General features: G+C 43.1%; 1 protein-coding gene and 1 long non-coding RNA gene across 7 annotated transcripts; both read left to right on the top strand.

Annotated features, from left to right (window-relative positions):
• The first annotated feature begins 3,909 nt into the window (after positions 1–3,909).
• LOC139574537 (cytokine-dependent hematopoietic cell linker-like) lies at positions 3,910–22,089 on the top strand. 6 transcript variants are annotated; one of them, XM_071399213.1, is made up of 16 exons: positions 3,910–4,235; positions 14,429–14,582; positions 16,774–16,826; positions 16,957–17,014; positions 18,746–18,808; positions 19,238–19,272; positions 19,440–19,459; positions 19,578–19,652; positions 19,850–19,868; positions 20,069–20,093; positions 20,187–20,256; positions 20,358–20,383; positions 20,518–20,615; positions 20,798–20,875; positions 21,263–21,430; positions 21,825–22,089. In XM_071399213.1, the coding sequence occupies exons 2-16, from the start codon at positions 14,450–14,452 to the stop codon at positions 21,975–21,977; spliced, it is 1,074 nt and encodes a 357-aa protein (XP_071255314.1). In that variant the 5' UTR covers positions 3,910–4,235; positions 14,429–14,449; the 3' UTR covers positions 21,978–22,089. The 6 variants fall into 6 exon arrangements, with proteins under 6 accessions (XP_071255314.1, XP_071255313.1, XP_071255310.1 ...); XM_071399212.1 differs by having other exon boundaries at positions 19,847–19,868; XM_071399209.1 differs by having other exon boundaries at positions 3,913–4,235; positions 20,175–20,256.
• On the top strand, positions 11,043–11,414 carry LOC139574536 (uncharacterized). Its single transcript, XR_011674792.1, has 2 exons — positions 11,043–11,150; positions 11,263–11,414. It is a non-coding gene; the product is annotated as an uncharacterized lncRNA (long non-coding RNA).
• Positions 22,090–23,724: the final 1,635 nt, after the last annotated feature.

The following is a 23,724-nucleotide window of genomic DNA, read 5'->3' as shown; positions in this document are numbered from 1 at the left end:
ACAGGAGTAACATAGTAGCTTTTACTGCCAGTTTTTACTACTACCTTTTGACGGAAAGGACCACATTATTTCAAACACTGAATCCAGGTACCACTTTACAGTTCAGCAGGATATGGGATATTTCCTCCTGAAGTATGGCCTCCACAACAACAACCACGCCCTGGCACAGGGGAAGTGCACTTTTACCTGAAACCTTCGATCCAATTACCTCAGACCCTCAATCCTAGACGGTTTTATTTTTTACTTTGATGAAAAACCAATCTGAATGCTGAATTCTTTATTGTGTGAAACCATGATTACAATAACGATCTCGGACCTCATAAACATACAAACGATAGCAACAATATCTCTTGCAGATATTCACAAAGAATTTCCTGCTATCTAACTAAAGGTCAGAGTAATGCTGCTCCAGCCACAACCACCACCCCCTCCCTCACCCCCTCCCTGTTATCCCTCCAACAGCCTCCTGCCCGCTGTCTACAGATCTCTATCTCCACAGCGTTAATTATTAACGCTGCTGAATCAAATAGTCTTATCAGGGAGATAACCCACTGGCCAGACTCCCTGCCCTCCTGCTCGGTTCACACACACACACACACACACACACACACACACACACACACACACACACACACACACACACACACACACACACACACACACACACACACACACACACACACACACACACACACACACACACACACACACACACACACACACACACACACACACACACACACACACACACACACACACACACACACACATCCAAACTAATTTCTCTCTCAGAGTGCGATGGAGTGGGGAATAGAGGGCTTCTGGACAGCTTGTAAGGTAAAAATGATACCTCTCCCACCTGTGACACGTCACCTCACTAGCAACCCCAAGTTTCCTGTGGGACTTAACTGTCATTTTCACACAAACCTTTTTACACAAGCCAAGCCCCAGCAACTTGAGGCACACGTTTAAGATACATGTTTACAGTGTGGGTCTGTAACATTTTACATAAAACATCCAGGCATAATGGATCATGATGCAGTTGTAACACATTGTAAGTCTTGACCCCTTTATAATGTCTTGTAACCATCTCATTATGATTCGACTAAATAACAGCAAGTTTTAGATAGTTGAAACGGTACATTAAGAAACACAATGATAAACATATCGTAAGCCTCAATTTAAGACATTATGAAGGCTCCCACATGCTGTAATTTGAGCAGTAAGGCCCTAGAAGTTGTGGTGTACAGTATGGCTATTGCTATTATAAACTTCTTACCAAAGTAATTAGAACAGTAATTAAAAAGCAATTTTCTTCATACCCGTGGTATACGGCCTGATACATTTGAAATCGGAAGATTACATCCACTTAGGTTGGAGTCTGTAAAACTTGTTTTTCAACCACTCCACAAATTTCTTGTTAACAAACTAAAGTTTAGGCAAGTCAGTTAGGACATCTACTATGTGCATGACACAAGTAATTTTTCCAACAATTGTTTACAGACATATTATTTCACTTATGACTCACTGTATAACAATTCCAGTGGGTCAGAAGTTTACATACACTAAGATGACTGTGCCTTTAAACAGCTTGGAAAATTCCAGAAAATGATGTCATGGCTTTAGAAGCTTCTGATAGGCTAATTGAAATAATTTGAGTCAATTGGAGGTGTACTTGCGGATGTATTTCAAGGCCTACCTTCAAACTCAGTGCCTCTTTGCTTGACATAATGGGAAAATCAAAAGAAATCAGCCAAGACGTCAGAAAACAATTGTAGACCTCCACATGTCTAGTTCATCCTTGGGAGCAATTTCCAAACGCCAGAAGGTACCACGTTCATCTGTGCAAACAATAGTACGCAAGTATAAACACCATGGGACCACGCAGCCGTCCTACCACTCAGGAAGGAGACGCGTTCTGTCTCCTAGAGATGAACGTACTTTGGTGCGAAAAGTGCAAATCAATCCCAGAACAACAGCAAAGGACCTTGTGAAGATGCTGGAGGAAACAGGTACTAAAGTATCTATATCCACAGTAAAACAAGTCCTATATCGACATAACCTGAAAGGCCACTCAGCAAGGAAGAAGCCACTGCTCCAAAACCGCCATAAAAAAAGCCAGACTACGGTTTGCCACTGCACATGGGGACAAAGATCGTACTTTTTGGAGAAATGTCCTCTGGTCTGATGAAACAATAATAGAACTGTTTGGCCATAATGACCATCGTTATGTTTGGAGGAAAAAGGGGGAGGCTTATAAGCCGAAGAACACCATCCCAACCGTGAAGCACGGGGGTGCTTTGCTACAGGAGGGACTGGTGCACTTCACAAAATAAATGGAATCATGAGGTAGGAAAATTATGTGGATATATTGAAGCAACATCTTAAGACATCAGTCAGGAAGTTAAAGCTTGGTCGCAAATGGTCTTCCAAATGGACAATGACCCCAAGCATACTTCCAAAGTTGTGGCAAAATGGCTTAAGGACAACAAAGTCAAGGTATTGGAGTGGCCATCACAAAGCCCTGACCTCAAACCTGTAGAAAATGTGTGGGCGGAACTGAAAAAGTGTGTGCGAGCAAGGAGGCCTACAAACCTGACTCAGTTACACCAGCTCTGTCAGGAGAAATGTGCCAAAATTCACCCAACTTATTGTGGGAAGCTTGTGGAATGCTACCCAAAATGTTTGACCCAAGTTAAGCAATTTAAAGGCAATGCTACCAAATACTAATTGAGTGTATGTAAACTTCTGACCCACTGGGAATGTGATGAAAGAAATAAAAGCTGAAATAAATGATTCTCTCTACTATTATTCTGACATTTCACATTCTTAAAATAAAGTGGTGATCCTAACTGACCTAAGACACAATTTTTACTAGATTTAATGTCAGGAATTGTGAAAAACTGAGTTTAATTGTATTTGGCTAAGGTGTATGTTAACTTCCGACTTTAACTGTATATCACGGCTTTCAGCCAATCAACATTCAGGGCTCAAACCACCCGGTTTATAACAAGTTATAAAGCAGTATTCCTGGATTCTTTAATAAATCTATAATATAATAATATATGCCATTTAGCAGACGCTTTTATCCAAAGCGACCAAAGCATGCATACACTGTAAATGTTACTGAAATGTCAGCTCAATTACACATCCTCCTTGCATCAATTTAATTGACAACCAGCCCTTAACTCACTTGTTGTGAGTCCACAGAGTTGAGCTGGTACTCTTAAGAAGTCTCTGCATATCTATACATTCATCTTCAATTGGTGCGTGTATTTTATCACCTTCATCAAACACATCCAGTGTATCCTGTTGAGTTGTAACAGCCTGATAGAGTGGTATCATGCATAAGCCCTCCACCACCTCACCCATCTCCACCACCTCACCCCCCCTTCACCACTCACCCCCCTCCACCCCCTCACCCCCCCTCCACTCCCTCACCCCCCCTCCACCACCTCACACCCCTTCAACACCTCACCACCCTCCAGCACCTCACCCCCCCTCCACCACTTCACACCCCTTCAACACCTCACCACCCTCCACCACCTCACCCCCTCCACCACCTCACCCCCCTCCACCACCTCACCCCCACTCCCCTCCACCACCTCACCCCCACCCCCCTCCACCACCTAACCCCCCCAACACCTCACCCCTCCTCCACCATCTCACCCCCACCCCCCTCCACCACCTCACCCCCCTCCATCACCTCACCCCCACCCCCCTCCACCACCTCACCCCCTTCCACCACCACCCCGTCCCCCGTCCCATCCCGTCACCCCCCTCCACCACCTCAGCCCCTCCCAGGCTGGGTAACTGAATCTTCTGTATCAGTGACAGGTTCGGAGCACGGTGGGGGGGGGGGGTTCTTGGCACAAGGATGAGGTGCCAGATTGACAGGGAGATGAGGGTGGTGTGTGTCGTGGAGGAGGGAGGAGGTGTAGCTCACAGATCACAGATAAGCATCAGTGAGAATATGAGAGGCCAGATGGTAATCGTTTTAGAGGAAATGAGACTATACCATCGCAAAGGAAACCACAGGAAAGAGGCTGACCTTGTGCACCTGTACTGCTGCTGCAGGGCTTTCGGGTTACACTGCAGACAGACACAGAGACATGGTGGTGTCCTAAAACTGTTCTCATCAAAAACAGGGCCAAAAAGTTCTAAAGTATCCATACTGAGGCCTGGATTGTACTGTGGGTGGACAAAGGCGCAATATTTTGCGTTCTACTTATAAGGTAAGCATTTCTGTAACACCTTCCTGGTTTCTCTTTAAGATGGAGGCATAAACAATAAAGCCATTTGATTGGAAGATCAGCCTATATATTTTTGGTACCTTTATGTAAAAAGTTAACCCAGATTTGTATGTGGGAACTTGTATTTATGAGCTAAATTTAAACCTACAATTCCTGCTTACAAACGCTTTTGCAAGACTTTAATCCCGTTCCTACAAGCAGTTCATCTCCGGGCTTGAATATACTATTCTTCATAAATGGGTGCGAGTTGACGCTCCTGAAATAGACGTAGGCACAGATGGAGAGTTAATCTAATGAGAAAAAAGTAAATGTCACAACACCACCCTTGCACTTTGGAGAGCAGATGTTGAAATGTCACGATGCTCAGGCTTAAATTAAGAGCAATACCTGTTAAGAGAAGGCTTCTGCAGGCCATTTATTTTTAACCCAAATTACTGAATGTTCTGTGTGATGAGAAATATCATCTGAGAAATATATGAGTGGAGAATAATCCTCCCTGTAGAAAACATGTCTCCCCGGCTTCTGTTTCAGATGGTAAATTGGTTTCACAGATTGTCGATCTAGCCCTGTTATTGGTGCTCCACAGTTACTTTCAATGTGCAATTTTGCAACCATGATACTCCGCTGTGGGCGGCAGCATGGTGAGAATACTGCACATGAAAAGGGATGTAAAAGGAACAAGCACATACCTGAATTTATTTATACCAGTTCAAGTCCACATCCACATCAAACAAGTGGAGAACATGTCTAACTGAAGCTACTTCACCAAAATGGAAGATCAATCAGATAGTCAAATGTCAGGTCAAAAGCAAATAAATCTGTATTTTCAGTTTGAATACTCATAGGGCATTTATGTATGTTTGTGCAGATGTTTGTTCTCTGAGCTGACACTATTGAGGCCAAATCTCTCTAGCCAGACCACAATCGCTTGAAGAAGAAGTCAGAAGGCCATGGGTGGTATGCTGTAGCTGTAGCTGATGCTCATTGCTCACCAACACAGGAAGTCATTTTTGGTTGTTGCAAGGCTAAAATTAGCCAAGTAGACTTCTGTGCAATGACATCCGGGAAATACTAAAGGAATGGTGGTAATACCACATAAAAAAAACATTGGTGGGTACTAAATGTTACTGGTTACAGAGTAGTAACAAGTCTGTGAAACCCTTATTGGGCTTGTTCTACAATTGTGGCATAAACATGTTGACAAGGTAGTTTGTCTTTGAGAGTAAATGCATGGCATCCACTCTCTTCTCTGTTTCTCATTTCAGCATCTGTCTCAGTTGGTGAACATGCAAAAAGCAACAGCATCAGTAGCCAAAGATAATTGATAGGCTCTAGTCGAAAATAAATGTGAAAACAAAGAGAACAGGCAGGCTTTGACAACACATGACTCTAAGAGCCTAGTAGCCAAGAACTCCTGAAAGTGTTGCTTGTTTTTAAATGGCTGTGTTTTTCCCTCCGTATGCAATTTTCTAGTGGGATGTGGATGTAGCATCTCAATCACCTGTACTATATAAGCAAACATGCTCTGGTTCATCCCTTCATGGGGATTTGGCTGTGACTGATATTTAGTGAGATTATTTTGGCAATGGTTATGCATACTTTATCCTCTGTTTGGTTGATGATTGATGATAGCACTGTTGGAGGATGCACCACTGGCTATTTCTATATTTTCCTCTTTAAAAAATGATAAGTCACTTGTTTATTGTATTAGCTTCAGAAAAAGCATATTAGCACATGAGGAATTATGAGGAACAGATACTGACCTTTTATGAATTACGGCGAGTGAAGATCAAATAAAACACACAAATGTATTTATTTCTGTCCTAATTGTTGAACATTCCAGGTAATGTTTTTTTATGACCATCTCTGCAACTCAAATTGAGGTTGCCCAGTGAAGGTCTAACTCTCAACTAGCTACACCTTTTATTTGTTTGTTTTCTCCCTTGAGGTTAGCGACGAAAGTAAAAAAACAAGGCTGTAATGTAGCGGTCATCTGTTCCCTATTCAATGAACTCCATGTCAGGTGACTAGGGTTTATTTTAGTGCGCAGGAAGCCAGATTTATTGAGTGATCGCTTGTTGATACCAAACGTGACTGGAAATCTCTGAGCAATGTCATCCTTAACTTTTTTGTTAACTGGAAAGCAAATGCTCTGACATCTACAGTATGTGAGTCCTATGCAAAATATGCCAGTGAAATGTTTACTGTAAGACCCATAGTTGTTTTTTAAAAATGTGTTTGCAAACTCCTCTGAGTTGTTTTGCTTATACCTATTTGTATGTGTTAATAAATCATTTTATAAAGCATTTGCAGTGCTTTACTCATGCATTTGTTATAGTAATTATTACCCAACCGAAAACAAAAAAAAGCTAATATTACAAATGTATATATTTTTTTATATGGTTGAATTATAACATTTAATGGTATAGTGCCTCTTATCTGATCAGACCAGCTCTGTAGCCTTCAGTCGACTGTGTCTGTGTAACGGTTCTCCTCTTCCTCTGAAGAGGAGGAGCATGGATTGAACCAAGACGCAGCGTGATACTTAGACATGATATTTATTTAGACACGACAAAACAACGAAGACAAAAAACGAACTATACTTGAATTAACTAACAAAATAACAAAACGAATGAAGACAAACCTGGACGTAAGAACTTACATGTAACACGAAGAACGCACGAACAGGGAAATGACTACATAAAAACCGAACGAACAAAATGAACAAACAAACCGAAACAGTCCCTATGGTGCAACATAGACAGACACTAACACAGGAGACAACCACCCACAAACAAACAATGTGACCCCACCTACCTTAATATGATTCTCAATCAGAGGAGATGAAAACCACCTGCCTCTAATTGAGAACCATATTAGGTACCCAAACCAACATAGAAACAGAAAACATAGACTGCCCACCCAAACTCACGTCCTGACCAGCTAACACATACAAAAACTAACAGAAAACAGGTCAGGAACGTGACATAACCCCCCCCTCAAGGTGCGTACTCCGAACGCACCACCAAAAGTCTAGGGGAGGGTCTGGGTGGGCATCTGACCACAGTGGTGGCTCAGGCTCAGGGCGAGGTCCCCACCCCACCATAGTCAATCCCAGCTTACATCTCCCCCTTAGAATGACCACCCTCTTTTTCCACCCACCTAATATAAGGGGCAACACCAAGATAAGGGACAGCTCCGGGACAAGGTAGCTCAGGACAGCGAGGTAGGTCGAGATAGAGAGGTAGCTCAGGATAGAGAGGTAGCTCAGGATAGAGAGATAGCTCAGGATAGAGGGGCAACTCCGGACTGAAAGGCAGCTCTGGACAGAGAGACAGCTCTGGACTGAGGGGCAGTTCCGGATTCCTGGCAGCTCCGGGCTGGCTGACGGCTCTGGCAGCTCCGGGCTGGCTGACGGCTCTGGACGCTCATCGCTGGCTGACGGCTCTGGACGCTCATGGCTGGCTGACGGCTCTGGACGCTCATGGCTGGCTGACGGCTCTGGACGCTCATGGCTGGCTGACGGCTCTGGACGCTCATGGCTGGCTGACGGCTCTGGACGCTCATGGCTGGCTGACGGCTCTGGACGCTCATGGCTGGCTGACGGCTCTGGACGCTCATGGCTGGCTGACGGCTCTGGACGCTCATGGCTGGCTGGCGGCTCTGGACGCTCATGGCTCACTGGCGGCTCTGGACGCTCATGGCTCACTGGCGGCTCTGGCAGATCCTGTCTGGTTGGCGGCTCTGGCAGATCCTGTCTGGTTGGCGGCTCTGGCAGATCCTGTCTGGTTGGCGGCTCTGGCAGATCCTGTCTGGTTGGCGGCTCAGATCCTGTCTGGTTGGCGGCTCTGGCAGATCCTGTCTGGTTGCCGGCTCTGGCAGATCCTGTCTGGTTAGCGGCTCTAGCAGATCCTGTCTGGTTAGCGGCTCTGGCAGATCCTGTCTGACGAATGGCTCTAGCGGCTCCTGACTGACTATCGGCTCTGACGGCTCGGGACAGACGGGCGGCTCTAATGGCTCGGGACAGACGGATGGCTCAGACGGCGCTGGGGAGACGGATGGCTCAGATGGCGCTGGGGAGACGGATGGCTCAGATGGCGCTGGGGAGACGGATGGCTCAGATGGCGCTGGGGAGACGGATGGCTCAGATGGCGCTGGGGAGACGGATGGCTCAGATGGCGCTAGGGAGACGGATGGCTCAGATGGCGCTGGGGAGACGGATGGCTCTGGCCGGATAAGGCGCACTGTAGACCTGGTGCCGGAACTGGAGGCACCGGGCTAAGGACACGCACCTTCATGCTAGTGCGGGGAGCAGGGACAGGGCACACTGGACTCTCAAAGCGTACTATTTGCCTGGTGCGTGGTACCGGCACTGGTGGCACCGGGCTGCGGGCACGCACATCAGGACGAGTACGGGGAGAAGGAACAGTGTGTACAGGGCTCTGGAGACGCACAGGTGGCTTAGTGCGTGGTGCCGGAACTGGAGGCACTGGGCTGGAGACACGCACCATAGGAAGAGTGCGTGGAGGAGGAACAGGGCTCTGAAAACGCACTGGAAGCCTGGTGCGTGGTGTAGGCACTGGTGGTACTGGGCTGGGGCGGGGAGGTAGCGCCGGAAATACCGGACCGTGCAGGCGTACTGGCTCCCTTGAGCATTGAGCCTGCCCAACCTTACCTGGCTGAATACTCCCCGTCGCCCGACCAGTGCGGGAAGGTGGAATAACCCGCACCGGGCTATGTAGGCGAACCGGGGACACCATGCGTAAGGCTGGTGCCATGAATGCCGGCCCGAGAAGACGCACTGGAGACCAGACGCGTTGAGCCGGCCTCATGACACCTGGCTCAATGCCCAATCTAGCCCTACCAGTGCGGGGAGGTGGAATAACCCGCACCGGGCTATGCACACGTACAGGAGACACCGTGCGCTCTACTGCGTAACACGGTGTCTGCCCGTACTCCCGCTCTCCACGGTAAGCCTGGGAAGTGGGTGCAGGTCTCCTACCTGCCCTCGGCCCACTACCTCTTAGCCTCCCCCCAATACATTTTTGGGGTTTCTTCTCGGGCTTCCAGACACGTCTCCTTGCTGCCTCCTCATACCAACGCTCTTGGGCTCTCGCTGCCTCCATCTCCTCACGAGCGCAGCGATATTCCCCAATATGCGCCCAGTGTCCTTTTCCCTCCAATACTTCCTCCCAAGTCCACGAGTCCTGCTTACTTGGCCGCTGCTCGAATTTCCGCTGCTTGGTTCTGGTAGGGTGGGTGGTTCTGTAACGGTTCTCCTCTTCCTCTTCATCCGAAGAGGAGGAGCATGGATTGAACCAAGACGCAGCGTGATACTTAGACATGATATTTATTTAGACAAGACAAAACAACGAAGACAAAAAACGAACTATACTTGAATTAACTAACAAAATAACAAAACGAATGAAGACAAACCTGGACATAAGAACTTACATGTAACACGAAGAACGCACGAACAGGGAAATGACTACATAAAAACCGAACGAACAAAATGAACAAACAAACCGAAACAGTCCTGTATGGTGCAACATAGACAGACACTAACACAGGAGACAACCACCCACAAACAAACAATGTGACCCCACCTACCTTAATATGATTCTCAATCAGAGGAGATGAAAACCACCTGCCTCTAATTGAGAACCATATTAGGTACCCAAACCAACATAGAAACAGAAAACATAGACTGCCCACCCAAACTCACGTCCTGACCAGCTAACACGTACAAAAACTAACAGAAAACATCTACTAATATCATCTCCATCTGAACATTGCTTAATATCACAAGAAATATATATTTGTGTTCTCTGAAATGGTCTTGCCAGCCATTGTGTCACCTATTTTATTCCATAAGGAGCCCCACTTCAAGGTGCTCATGCTAATTTCTTAACTTGTCAAACCACTTACACACCATAGGGCGGAGAGTCTGTCATCTGGAATTTATACAGAGAATAAAGGTATGGAATGTAAGATGGTATGAAACAAGTATGAGGCCAATGAAAGTCCTCTTTCAAACATAAAGAATACGTTCCAAATGGCACCCTATTCCCTCTATAGTGCGGGTGCCATTTGGGACGTACAGACAGTACTTCTGCATGTGGTCAGTGGATGAAAGGTTCCAAGGACGGGCTGTTTTGGAACGTGCAGCCTTGTGTTAAATGCCAAGCTAATTATGTGTTTGGCCTCATCATTAGCTGAAGAGAGGGACCAGCTATGAGTCTGCTGTGATTATGGTTAGTAATGGCTGACCTGTTGGTTCCACTTCAATGAACCTGGGAGGGGGGGGACAGTTTTAGAGCTTGCAACCCTTCCTGTTATTAGGGCAATAGTCCAAACACGTTAATTTTACCTCCTCAGCCCTTGCGTAAGCAACTTTCCCTCTGGGGAATCCACGTCAAAACCGGATGCAGTTTGATTGCCATCTTAATAACCTGTTATGGCTGCAAGGGAAATTATTGAGTAGCCAGAAAAAAGGTGCCCATTTCAAACGGCCTCGTACTCAATTCTTGCTCGTACAATATGCATATTATTTATTACCTTTGGATATAAAACACCTTCTAGTTTCTAAAACAGGTTTAATTATTTCTCTAAGTGAAACATAACTCTTTTTACAGCCCATTTTCTGGAAAAAGAGAAATTTCCAAGAAGCTATGTCTCTCTTCAAGATACTCTCTATAAAAGGCCTTGGCACTTGGGACTGTACAAACACGTCACACATCTTCCCCTGGTTGTCATGCGGAAGTGAGAGAAAAAAGGACTTGATTATCTCTGTCAGGGACTGAAAGGAACCTCTTTGAGTGATAAGTGCGCACTTTATATTTTTTTCTGGGCGCGAAGTAGGAACTGGACTGCGCTCCTGGAAAACACTCGTTATAGGTGAATATGACCTCCAGCTTCGATTTTCTTTGATACATGTCACAAAATCATCCTAAAGTATGTTTTTTCAATATACTTTAATTATATTATTGAAATTTATTCTGGACTTTAGACGTGATGCGACGCAAGAATTTTGTCAAGACGGAGAGGTTAGCACGGCATGGCCAGTGTGTCATGCTAATTCAACAGGGACATCGTTCGTTCTAGGTCCAAATGAACACGGTTCTGAACAAAGGACCCTTTGGAGAACATTCTGATGGAAAATCAACAAAGATAAGGACCCAATTTGGGATGCTTTTTCATATATCTGTCGAACTGTGCTATCGCTAGCGTTTGACTAGAATCAATGCTGCTGTGTGTTAGCTATTGTAGTAAGCTAATATAACGATATATTGTGTTTTCGCTGTAAAACACTTCAGAAATCGGAAATATTGTCTGTATTCACAAGATCTTTCTCTTTCATTAGCTATCCACCATATATTTTTCTGAAATCTTTTCTGATGTGAAATTAGAAGTTGACGTTGGTGTCTGTTTTCTCTGGCTACTGCCGTGCGATATCTGACTGTAGCTATGATGGTGGCTAAGATGGTAGCAGTAATGTAAAACTGATTTATAGCTAAAATATTCAACTTTTTCGAACAAAACATAGATTTATTGTGTAACATGTTATAGGACTGTCATCTGAGGGAGTTTTTTCTAGGTTATTTAGGTTAGTTCTAGGTTAGTTAGGTTGGCTTTGCATGCTAGCTGCATGCTACCGGTGCTGTGAAAAATATCTGTCTCTCTTTTTGTATTTGGTGGTGAGCTAACATGAATATATGTGGTGTTTTCGCTGTAAAACATTTAAAGAATCTGAAATATTGTCTGTATTCACAAGATCTTTGTCTTTCATTAGCTATCCACCATATATTTCTCTGAAATGTTTTCTGATGTGTAATAAGGTAGTTGAAGTTGGTGTCTGTATTTTCTCTGGCTACTCCCGTGCGATTTCTTACTGTAGCTATGATGGTAGCAGTAATGTAAAACTGATTTATAGCTAAAATATGCATTTTTTTTGAACAAAACATAGATTTATTGTGTAACATGTTATAGGACTGTCATCTGAGGTAGTTTTTTCTAGGTTATTTAGGTTGGTTTTAGGTTAGTTAGGTTGGCTTGTGCATGCTACTTCATCCTACTTGTGCTGTGAAAAATGTCTGTCTTTTTTATTTGGTGGTGAGCTAACATAAATATATGTGGTGTTTTCTCTGTAAAACATTTAAAAAATCGGACATGTTGGCTGGATTGACAAGATGTTTATCTTTCAAATGCTGTATTGGACTTGTTAATGTGTGAAAGTTAAATATTTTACAAAAATAGATTTTGAATTTCGCGCCCTGCACTTGCAGTGGCTGTTGTCATATTGATCCCGATGTCGGGCTTGCAGCCTGAAGTAGAGGTCCAATTCACTAACGTTGCCCCCTTAGCCCTCGATTTAGGTCGAGGGAGCGAGTGAAGAACTTTGATCACTAGTGGGGCTGATATGACCCACAATTCAATGCAAACTGTAGTCACATGTTAAACTCCGGTGGCCGCGAAGTGTAAAATCTAATCAACAAGGCTGCGTTTTCGGCATGTGAGACAAAATTATGACGCAAGCTTGCAAAACAATGTATATAGATGACATTAATTTTAGCGTTGGCAAATGGGAATGACGCTCAAATTGGCTTAGTCTAGTACTGAGGAGCCTATAAAACATACAGTTGAAGTTGTAAGTTTACATACACCTTAGCCAAATACATTTAAACTCAGTTTTTCACAATTCCTGACATTTAATCAGAGTAAAAATGTCCTGTCTTAGGTCAGTTAGGATCATCACTTTATTTTAAGAATGTGAAATGTCAGAATAATAGTAGAAAGAATGATTTATTTCAGCTTTTATTTATTTCATCACATTCCCAGTGGGTCAGAAGTTTACATACACTCAATTAGTATTTGGTAGCATTGCCTTTAAATTTTTTAACTTAGGTCAAACGTTTCAGGTAGCCTTCCACAAGCTTCCCACAATAAGTTGGGTGAATTTTGGCCCATTCCTCCTGACAGAGCTGGTGTAACTGAGTCAGGCCTCCTTGCTCGCACACGTTTTTTCAGTTCTGCCCACAAATATTCTATAGGATTGAGGTCAGGGCTTTGTGATGGGCACTCCAATAACTTGACTTTGTTGTCCTTAAGCCATTTTGCCACAACTTTGGAAGTATGCTTGGGGTCATTGTCCATTTGGAAGACCCATTTGCGACCAAGCCTTCACAATTAACTTATTGTGGGAAGCTTGTGGAAGGCTACCCGAAACGTTTAACCCAAGTTACAATTCAAAGGCAATGCTACCAAATACCAATTGAGTGTATGTAAACTTCTGACCCACTGGGAATGTGATGAAAGAAATAAAAGCTGAAATAAATCATTCTCTCTACTATTATTCTGACATTTCACATTCTTAAAATAAAGTGGTGATCCTAACTGGCCCAAGACAGGGAATTTTTACTCGGATTAAATGTCAGGAATTGTGAAAAATTGCGTTTAAATATATTTGGCTGTGAATGTAAACTTCCGACTTCAGCTGTAGGTCTTTACTGATAGGTCCTCAGTGAAGTACTACATTCAACAACTTTTGAGAGTGAATGTATAGTGTAAATTCCCTTATGCATCTCTTCTCTCCTGTCAGTCAGTCTGTCCCTCTTACCAACTGTCTGTGTGTCTGTCTGTCTAGTCCCATTTCATTTCAGACATGTATTTTCAGACGCGTGAGAGATATCACTGTATTGTCGGTCAAGGGCTCTCAAATTCTGTTAATGTCCTTTGCCCTCCAACCCTCCACTACCCACGCTGCCAGTTCCACCATCTGTCACATTGTGGCTAGTTTAGCCAAAGTGGGTGAAGTGAGCGTAAAGCATTATTGTGGCATTAATGTGGTGGGCCGCGTGAAGAGGGCATTGTCTCCTTCTGGGTTGCAGCACATTCATGTTAAAACATGGCCCAGCACCAGCACTCACACCACAGTAGACTCAGTTACAGTAAATGAATAATGAAGTTTCTGAGACATTGCTGATTAGAGTGCGAAGGTTTTACTGATTTCAGGGGAAACATCCTGATGGTACTTTATGTGGAGCTAATGATGACTCTAATATACACCAGACAAAAACAAACTATTAGGTAACGAGTCACCAGTTTCATGCAGTTTGTGTGAAGTCTACAGTGTGTGCGAATCTCACATTGAAGTAGCTCCTTCTCATTCTCCACAGGAACCTTGGAAGAGAGGCAACATGACCAAACAGAGATATGGTCGCTATAGCAACATGGAGAAGGATGAGTATCATGTCCCTGATAACCATGAAGAAGAGTTCTTGGTGCACATCCTTCCTGCCAGAGCCCCTGAGTCAGACAGAGACTATGCAGGTACGAACTCTAGTCCCTGACAATCTATTAGATAGAATTATAGAATTATAGCAGGTAAAAAGTACAAAACAGAGAAGTTGCTCTTCCATCTTGTATTAAAGGTATGATTAGCTATCCACACATGACAAATACAAAGTACCTATAATTAACATACTGTATATCTATAATTAAACTTAAAATGTAATATGTAAAAAAAAAAAGTTTTTTACTTTGCATTGTGTATTTTACGAGACGTTTTAAGACATTCAAGCACAAAGTAGATTTAGACTAGATTAGAAGCTCCATTGTGCACCAGTCTAATTAGAAGGAAGAAAATAAAGTGTGGGCAAGAACAAGTGTGACATCCAAACCCAATGTGAAACAGAAAGCGGAGCTGTAAGTGAGATCTCATGCTGCTGAGAGAGGCCTCTGTGTCGAGCTCTAGAGCCATCTGTAGGCCAATCAAATCCACACTGTGGGAGAGATACAATTATCCTGAAATGAAGGGGGAGAGAATAGCATGAGTTGTGTGAGTAAACTCCTCATGGATTATGGCTGGTCTGTAGTAATACCACAATCAGGGGCCGCAGGGGCACACAGCTGCTCTGTAGTAATACCACAGTCAGGTGCCCCACACATGCTCTGTAGTAATACCACAGTCAGGTGCCCCACACATGCTCTGTAGTAATACCACAGTCAGGTGCCCCACACATGCTCTGTAGTAATACCACAGTCAGGTGCCCCACACATGCTCTGTAGTAATACCACAGTCAGGTGCCCCACACATGCTCTGTAGTAATACCACAGTCAGGTGCCCCACACATGCTCTGTAGTAATACCACAGTCAGGTGCCCCACACATGCTCTGTAGTAATACCACAGTCAGGTGCCCCACACATGCTCTGTAGTAATACCACAGTCAGGGGCCCCACACATGCTCTGTAGTAATACCACAGTCAGGGGCCCCACACATGCTCTGTAGTAATACCACAGTCAGGTGCCCCACACATGCTCTGTAGTAATACCACAGTCAGGGGCCCCACACATGCTCTGTAGTAATACCACAGTCAGGGGCCCCACACATGCTCTGTAGTAATACCACAGTCAGGGGCCCCACACATGCTCTGTAGTAATACCACAGTCAGGTGCCCCACACATGCTCTGTAGTAATACCACAGTCAGGTGCCCCACACATGCTCTGTAGTAATACCACAGTCAGGTGCCCCACACATGCTCTGTAGTAATACCACAGTCAGGTGCCCCACACATGCTCTGTAGTAATACCACAGTCAGGTGCCCCACACATGCTCTGTAGTAATACCACAGTCAGGTGCCCCACACATGCTCTGTAGTAATACCACAGTCAGGTGCCCCACACATGCTCTGTAGTAATACCACAGTCAGGTGCCCCACAGCTGCGCTGTAGTAATATGACAGTCAGGGGTCCCACAGCTGCGCTGTGGTAATATGACAGTCTGGGGCCCCACACATGCTCTGTAGTAATACCACAGTCAGGGGCCCCACAGCTGCTATATTGTAATACCACAGTCAGGGGCCCCACAGTTGCTATATTGTAATATTACAGTCAGGGGCCCCAGAGCTGCTATATTGTAATATTACAGTCAGGGGCCACACAGCTGCTCTGTGGTAATACCACAGTCAGGGGCCCCACAGCTGCTCTGTAGTAATATTACAGTCTGGGGCCCCACAGATGCTCTGTAGTAATACCACAGTCAGGGGCACCACAGCTTCTCTGTAGTAATACCACAGGGGCCCCACAGCTGCTATATTGTAATACCACAGTCAGGGGCCCCACAGCTGCTATATTGTAATATTACAGTCAGGGGCCCCACAGCTGCTCTACTTTTTATTTATTTTATTTTATTTTACCAGGCAAGTCAGTTAAGAACAAATTCTTATTTTCAATGGCGGCCTAGGAACAGTGGGTTAACTGCATTGTTCAGGGGCAGAACGACAGATTTGTACCATGTCAGCTCGGGGATTCGATCTTTCAACCTTTCGGTTACTAGTCCAGCGCTCTAACCACTAGGCTACACTGCCGCCCCAGCGGCTGTGTTACTATGGATACGGTAAGATGTTTTTTGTTGTGTATGTGGAATAACACTCTATACTTCCATCTACTGGAACAACTTGCAATTGCCACATCAACCAAAACTATTGAGATTAATAATAATTATATTCTTTCTTTAAAGATAGGGACATTTCCAGATCCTCCTACGCTCAGAGTATCAGCTCCACTTCAAGTGTACGTGATTTTCCTCAGTTCTTCTTTTACATCACACAATTTGCCAGTTTACATCCAATCAACGTGAGTTTAAAACCCATTATTTAAACATGATATTAATGTTTATTACCATGTTTTGTCTTGCTTGTAGAGCAGCCCTATCATACCCCCACGGCATCCCATAAGAGGCCTCCCTTGTACTCCTCCAGGTAACTGAAACCCAAACAATTACTGATTGAAGCACATACAGTGGGGCAAAAAAGTATTTAGTCAGCCACCAATTGTGCAAGTTCTCCCACTTAAAAAGATGAGAGAGGCCTGTAATTTTCATCATAGGTACACTTCAACTATGACAGACAAAATGAGAAAAAAAAATCCAGAAAATCACATTGTAGGATTTTTAATGAATTTATTTGCAAATTATGGTGGAAAATAAGTATTTGGTCAATAACAAAAGATTATCTCAATACTTTGTTATATACCCTTTGTTGGCAATGACAGAGGTCAAACGTTTTCTGTAAGTCTTCACAAGGTTTTCACACACTGTTGCTGGTATTTTGGCCCATTCCTCCATGCAGATCTCCTCTAGAGCAGTGATGTTTTGGGGCTGTTGCTGAGCAACACGGACTTTCAACTCCCTCCAAAGATTTTCTATGGGGTTGAGATCTGGAGACTGGCTAGGCCACTCCAGGACCTTGAAATGCTTCTTACGAAGCCACTCCTTCGTTGCCCGGGCGGTGTGTTTGGGATCATTGTCATGCTGAAAGACCCAGCCACGTTTCATCTTCAATGCCCTTGCTGATGGAAGGAGGTTTTCACTAAAAATCTCACGATACATGGCCCCATTCATTCTGTCCTTTACACGGATCAGTCGTCCTGGTCCCTTTGCAGAAAAACAGCCCCAAAGCATGATGTTTCCACCCCCATGCTTCACAGTAGGTATGGTGTTCTTTGGATGCAACTCAGCATTCTTTGTCCTCCAAACACGACGAGTTGAGGTTTTACCAAAAAGTTCTATTTTGGTTTCATCTGACCATATGACATTCTCCCAATCTTCTTCTGGATCATCCAAATGCTCTCTAGCAAACTTCAGACGGGCCTGGACATGTACTGGCTTAAGCAGGGGGACACGTCTGGCACTGCAGGATTTGAGTCCCTGGCGGCGTAGTGTGTTACTGATGGTAGGCCTTGTTACTTTGGTCCCAGCTCTCTGCAGGTCATTCACTAGGTCCCCCCGTGTGGTTCTGGGATTTTTGCTCACCGTTCTTGTGATCATTTTGACCCCACGGGGTGAGATCTTGCGTGGAGCCCCAGATCGAGGGAGATTATCAGTGGTCTTGTATGTCTTCCATTTCCTAATAATTGCTCCCACAGTTGATTTCTTCAAACCAAGCTGCTTACCTATTGCAGATTCAGTCTTCCCAGCCTGTTGCAGGTCTACAATTTTGTTTCTGGTATCTTTTGACAGCTCTTTGGTCTTGGCCATAGTGGAGTTTGGAGTGTGACTGTTTGAGGTTGTGGACAGGTGTCTTTTATACTGATAACAAGTTCAAACAGGTGCCATTAATACAGGTAACGAGTGGAGGACAGAGGAGCCTCTTAAAGAAGAAGTTACAGGTCTGTGAGAGCCAGAAATCTTGCTTGTTTGTAGGTGACCAAATACTTATTTTCCACCATAATTTGCAAATAAATTCATTAAAAATCCTACAATGTGATTTTCTGGATTTCTTTTCCTCATTTTGTCTGTCATAGTTGAAGTGTACCTATGATGAAAATTACAGGCCTCTCTCATCTTTTTAAGTGGGAGAATTTGCACAATTGGTGGCTGACTAAATACTTTTTTGCCCCACTGTATAAGAGTTGGTAGAGAGTTCCAATACAGACACTCCTTGGTCATGTTTCAAGTTTGGTCAATGGATCCATGGCATTGTTTTGAATAGGAAATACCAGACCTTCTGTCAACCGCCAACTGAAGCCCAGAAAACCAAGGAGGACCCAGTTAGGTAATAATCACCAAACAGGAGTTGTCATTTTATCTTTTTTTAACTAGGCAAGTCAGTTAAGAACAAATTCTTATTTACAATGACGGCCTACCCCAGCCAAACCCAGATGACGCTGGGCCAATTGTGCACCGCCCTATGGGACTCCCAATCACGGTGGGATGTGATTCAGCCTGGATTCAAACCAGGGACTGTAGTGTCACCTCTTGCCCTGAAATGCAGTGTCTTAGACCGCTGCGCCACTCCGGGGCACATCAGTAATCATTGGTGATAATAATGTAATCTATTAATATCAGTTTTGATTGGGATAATTGATCATAATCGGTGTATGCAGAAAATGACTGCATTTATTCCAATTCATAAACATGATGATGTCAAGATGGTGATATAGCACAGCAAAGGTAATCCAGTTCAATAGCTGTTGTTTTACAGATGAGAGAGCACAAGTCATGGAGACTACAGAACAGGTAAATGTTTTACACTGTTAAAAAATAATACTATACAGCATTTCAAACAAAAGCTCTGGGAAAGACCAAGAGGCTGACACTTAAGATTTACAAACAAAAAAACATTTTCCAAACTGGAAAAGAGTGCCAAATGTAAAATATATTCCTCTTGATATTCCTCTTTCCAGAACATGCTACTCCCACCAAGGTAATAGTCCCTCTAATCTCTTTATACATTTCATGACACTGGTATTAGTACTATGTTTGTAAGTCCAGTATGTTCGTTTTGAAACCTTTGTTGAGACTTTAATATTGTTTGGTTCCAGGTCCCCACCGTCCTTACCTAAGGACCTAATGAACAAGCTGTCTGGGCTGGACCTCCAGAGGCCCTGCAGGAGAGAGTGAGTTATTGTCCATCTACCTAACACCATAGGGACATTAAGGGGACACTAATGCAATGTTGTATGGAGTATTAGTGCCACCTGTTGGTTGAATGTGATTCCACCATGACCCATCTCAGAAATTACGTTCACCTATAGTTATATTTCCAATTGAAAGAGAATTGTAAAATGGGTCTGTCTCTTTTCCCCTCCAGCAGACAGAGAAGACAACAAAATGTAAGCGGTTGAATCACATATTGTATGCCTAATTTTTGCTAAACGTCTATCTTTGGGTGAATCTATCTACATGGATGCAGTGTTAGCGGCCCATGAAACGTTCTTGCTAAAACTGAGTAACAGAAACAGTAAATGAATAGCTACTAAGGATGTTTGCTTCACGTTCATCACGTATAACGTATGCTTCATATTAATTATAGGTGGAATGCAATACACCCTCAAATAGTGAGTACTATTTAAATTCCATATTTAAGAAACTAAACATTCTAAGGTTGTAATAATAATAGAAATGTTAACATATTTTAGGTAATTGTTTAGGGAGAGAGCAAACTATCCAAAGCCAAAGATATTCACTGGACCTTGAATCTCAACTCAACACAGACATAAGGTACATGGGAGGAATTTTTGTGAAGTTCTTTAAAACCACTACAATAGTTCATGAGTATTTTTCTATATTTATGATAACACATTATTTGATTCTTGAATTAGGTTACAACAAAGGCACAATACCCCAGGTAAATAAGACCTTGCCATCTCAACATTTTGTATAGTTTAATTGCATTGATCTCCAATTTACCTATAGAAAATAAACTTCTGTGTCGAGTATGATGAATGCAATTGAAAGCCTGTCTTATTTTATGCCATGTAGAAGAGTCCTCAGTGAAGCGTCAACAACACCATGAGTGGCCTCAAACCAAAGATGACGTGGAGCAGCATGACTTTGTCCCCAAGGAAAGACCTTGTCAGGTATGCAGCCTGAATACACCAGGCACATCTCCAAATGGGTGATATCCACCAGGACAATGATGTGCATGAAGATTACTTGGAAGTAATGAAAGAACCAAAACTATGACAGAAAATGCCAATGTACTGTAGCTTACATGATTGGCCCGTTTATGAAATTACAATATGCTTAATTTTTTTTCCAGACGTACAATGAACAAGACTGGTACATAGGAGCTTGTGATCGAGCAGAGGCTGAACATGCCTTACACCTGGTGAATAAGGTTTGTAATGTGAGGTGTTATTTAAGTAATGAGGCCCAAAGGGGTGTGGTATATGGCCTATATACCATGGCTGTCAGCCAGTCAGCATTCAGGGCTTGAACCACCCAGTTTATAATATTAAATAATCTTAATGAATGGAAATGCAAAGAGCTAGAACAATCCCAACAGCAGAGTTACAAGGTATTTCTTTAAGTATTAATGGATGTGATCCTAGTGAGCACTGTATATTTTAATGTACAGTAGTAATTAAGTAATATTAATGATACAATCTATATAAAATTATTACGTACTGCTTATGAATGTGTTATGTATGGGTTGTAACTGTGTTATGAAGTCCTTGTATATGTACTCTTTAAATAAAATGTTACCCAAATGTCTCCCTAACAGGATGGGGCATTTTTGGTGCGGAATTGCTCAAGGAACACGAAGAGCGAACCCTTTGTCTTAGCAGTGTTTCATGACAAGAGAGTTTTCAACGTTAAAATTCGGTTCATTGATAGCACCTCCAAGTACGTCCTTGGGACTGGGCAAAGTGCCAATGATGTGAGTAGACAAGTAAGAAAGAGTACTTTACTTTAGTAGACTTTACTTTAACTTTACTTGAGTAGATTTTACTTTACTTTAAAGCAGAGATCCGCCATGGCCGAAACAGCGCCACTGGCCGCCCCAGGCAGCTTTGTTATTGTTTTTATTTTGAGGAAATGAGCCTCTAGCATCACAGTAAAAAAAAAACATGGTAGTAGGCCTATATACCCTGCTGTTCTACCGCACTTGCAATGAACAAAATCTGTGGTTGTTGTTTTAAAGTAACATCTTTGTTGTTGTAATACTGCAAACGGACGTGGCAGTTTCACCGATATGGATTGTTTCTTTAAGTATCACTCTATCACACTTTTAGTATCAAGCTTATCCTTACATGGCTTTCATTAATGCTTTATTTTCTCCCTAGATGTTTGATTCTGTGGCAGACATCGTCAGATTTCACTCCATATTCCCTGTAGTCATGATCAATGGGAGGAACCAATTAGCTAACAGATATCAAGGGAACTGTGTGTTGACATACCCAATCACAAAAGAGGTTGTCAACCAACTGTTGGAATGAAAGGCCTACTGTGCCCAAGCAATAACTATCACATTTGTCTTGCATGTGAGTACATGTACTGTATAGACATTATGTAAACTTGCCTAAATAAAAGGTTTTAAGGAAGCATTGAGACTGACTTAGAAATTATTTTTTATGTTGCAAAAGTAGAACAGATAATTCAAGTATAAATCAAGGAGTCACTGCTAATACAGACCAGGAAGGCAATTTCTCTGTGTCACACTTCTGTGTGAAGAACAAATCAATAGATACCAACAGGTCCATTCAGTTGATGAGTTACCAGCCTCATCAACTGAGCACCCACCACGTCTATTTCTATGGGCACAAGCACTGTTCATGACACAAACTTTTCACGCCCCTCTTGTTGGTGGAGAGAATTTTGCAGGTTTAAAGCTTATTTCCTGCAATTCTACACATTTTGTCATGGCGTGCAAAGAACATTTTATCGTTTTAAAGCAAATTTTCTTGCAATTCTATACATTTTGCCATGTCTAATGTGTATTAATGTGATATTTGAGTGACTAAAATTAAAACAATATCTATGGCCTGAAAAACCAAAATAAAAAAAAACGTTCGCTGACATGGGCTTGTTGATCTGGACATATCAAACAAGTTATAAATAGCACTGTAAGTAATGCAATGACTAACATGACAAGAGGAACTGATGATGCACTACCCAATTTCGGAATTGCACCTTGTGCATTCTACTATTACAACATTCAAGAGTACATTTAAAGCTGGACTGAGTTCCGTGTATATATATAAACATGTTTTGGGGCTGTGGGCACACCCCAGTGTTTGGGAAACACTGGTCTACTTGGCCACAGTCATGTAAGAATAAAATGAATATCCTGATTGGCTGCATCACTTGGACTAAGAGTCCTAGTGACTTAGAATTTGCAGTGCTCTCTCAAACACAAAGATGAGTTCAGAGATGAACTACTCCGTGATTCTACTGATTCTCACTGGAGCAGTTTACACCTCAGCACAATTCTAAATATTATTCTCATTTCACTATCTTGGGTCATTCTACTATTAATGTCGAGAGGGGTATAACCAAATCCCAGAATTCTTCAGAGTTCTGCACATGTGAGCATAAAATGGTGCACAGTGGAATTAGAGTTTCCTAATGAGAACGTACTATAGAGCAGGGTTCTCCAAACTCAGTCCTCGGGTGCATGTTTTGGTTTTTGTCCGAGCACTAAACAGCTGATTCAAATAATCTAAGCTTGATGATGAGTTGATTATTTGAAACCATCTGTGTAGTGCTAGGAGGAAGAAAAAAACATGCATCCGGGGGGGGGGGGCAGAGTTTGAGAAACCCTGCTATAGAACACTAAACCCATGTGCTTCATAAAGCATTATAAAGTCTTGTCATAATTACATTACCAGTCAAAAGCTTGCCTTGACTGACAGTTCTTAGCACCAGTAGACTAGCTACCTATGTAAACAACACCCTGCGAACATTTGATTATGGTTAAGGCTTATGTAAGGGCTCTATTCAATCCACTGCAGATGTCAGCTCAATTGGAAATGACATTTACATTTCTAGCATTCTATCTGTAACACCAGTGATACAGATTGAATAGAGCCCTACATTTGGTAAGAGAATAAGATGTTACCGTCTGTGTATTTAAATGAGCGGCTTAAATGTGACTATCCCAATATAAGCCAATAGTATTTGGCTTTTTGAACTTCCGAATTCAACTAAATGTTTCCTCATGCACATTGATTGATTAATTGATCT

Source organism: Salvelinus alpinus, chromosome 4 (assembly GCF_045679555.1).
Source record: "Salvelinus alpinus chromosome 4, SLU_Salpinus.1, whole genome shotgun sequence".
Taxonomy (NCBI): Eukaryota; Metazoa; Chordata; class Actinopteri; order Salmoniformes; family Salmonidae; genus Salvelinus; species Salvelinus alpinus.
Note: the sequence above shows the minus strand (reverse complement) of the source record. Positions and strands in the feature narration are given on the sequence as shown.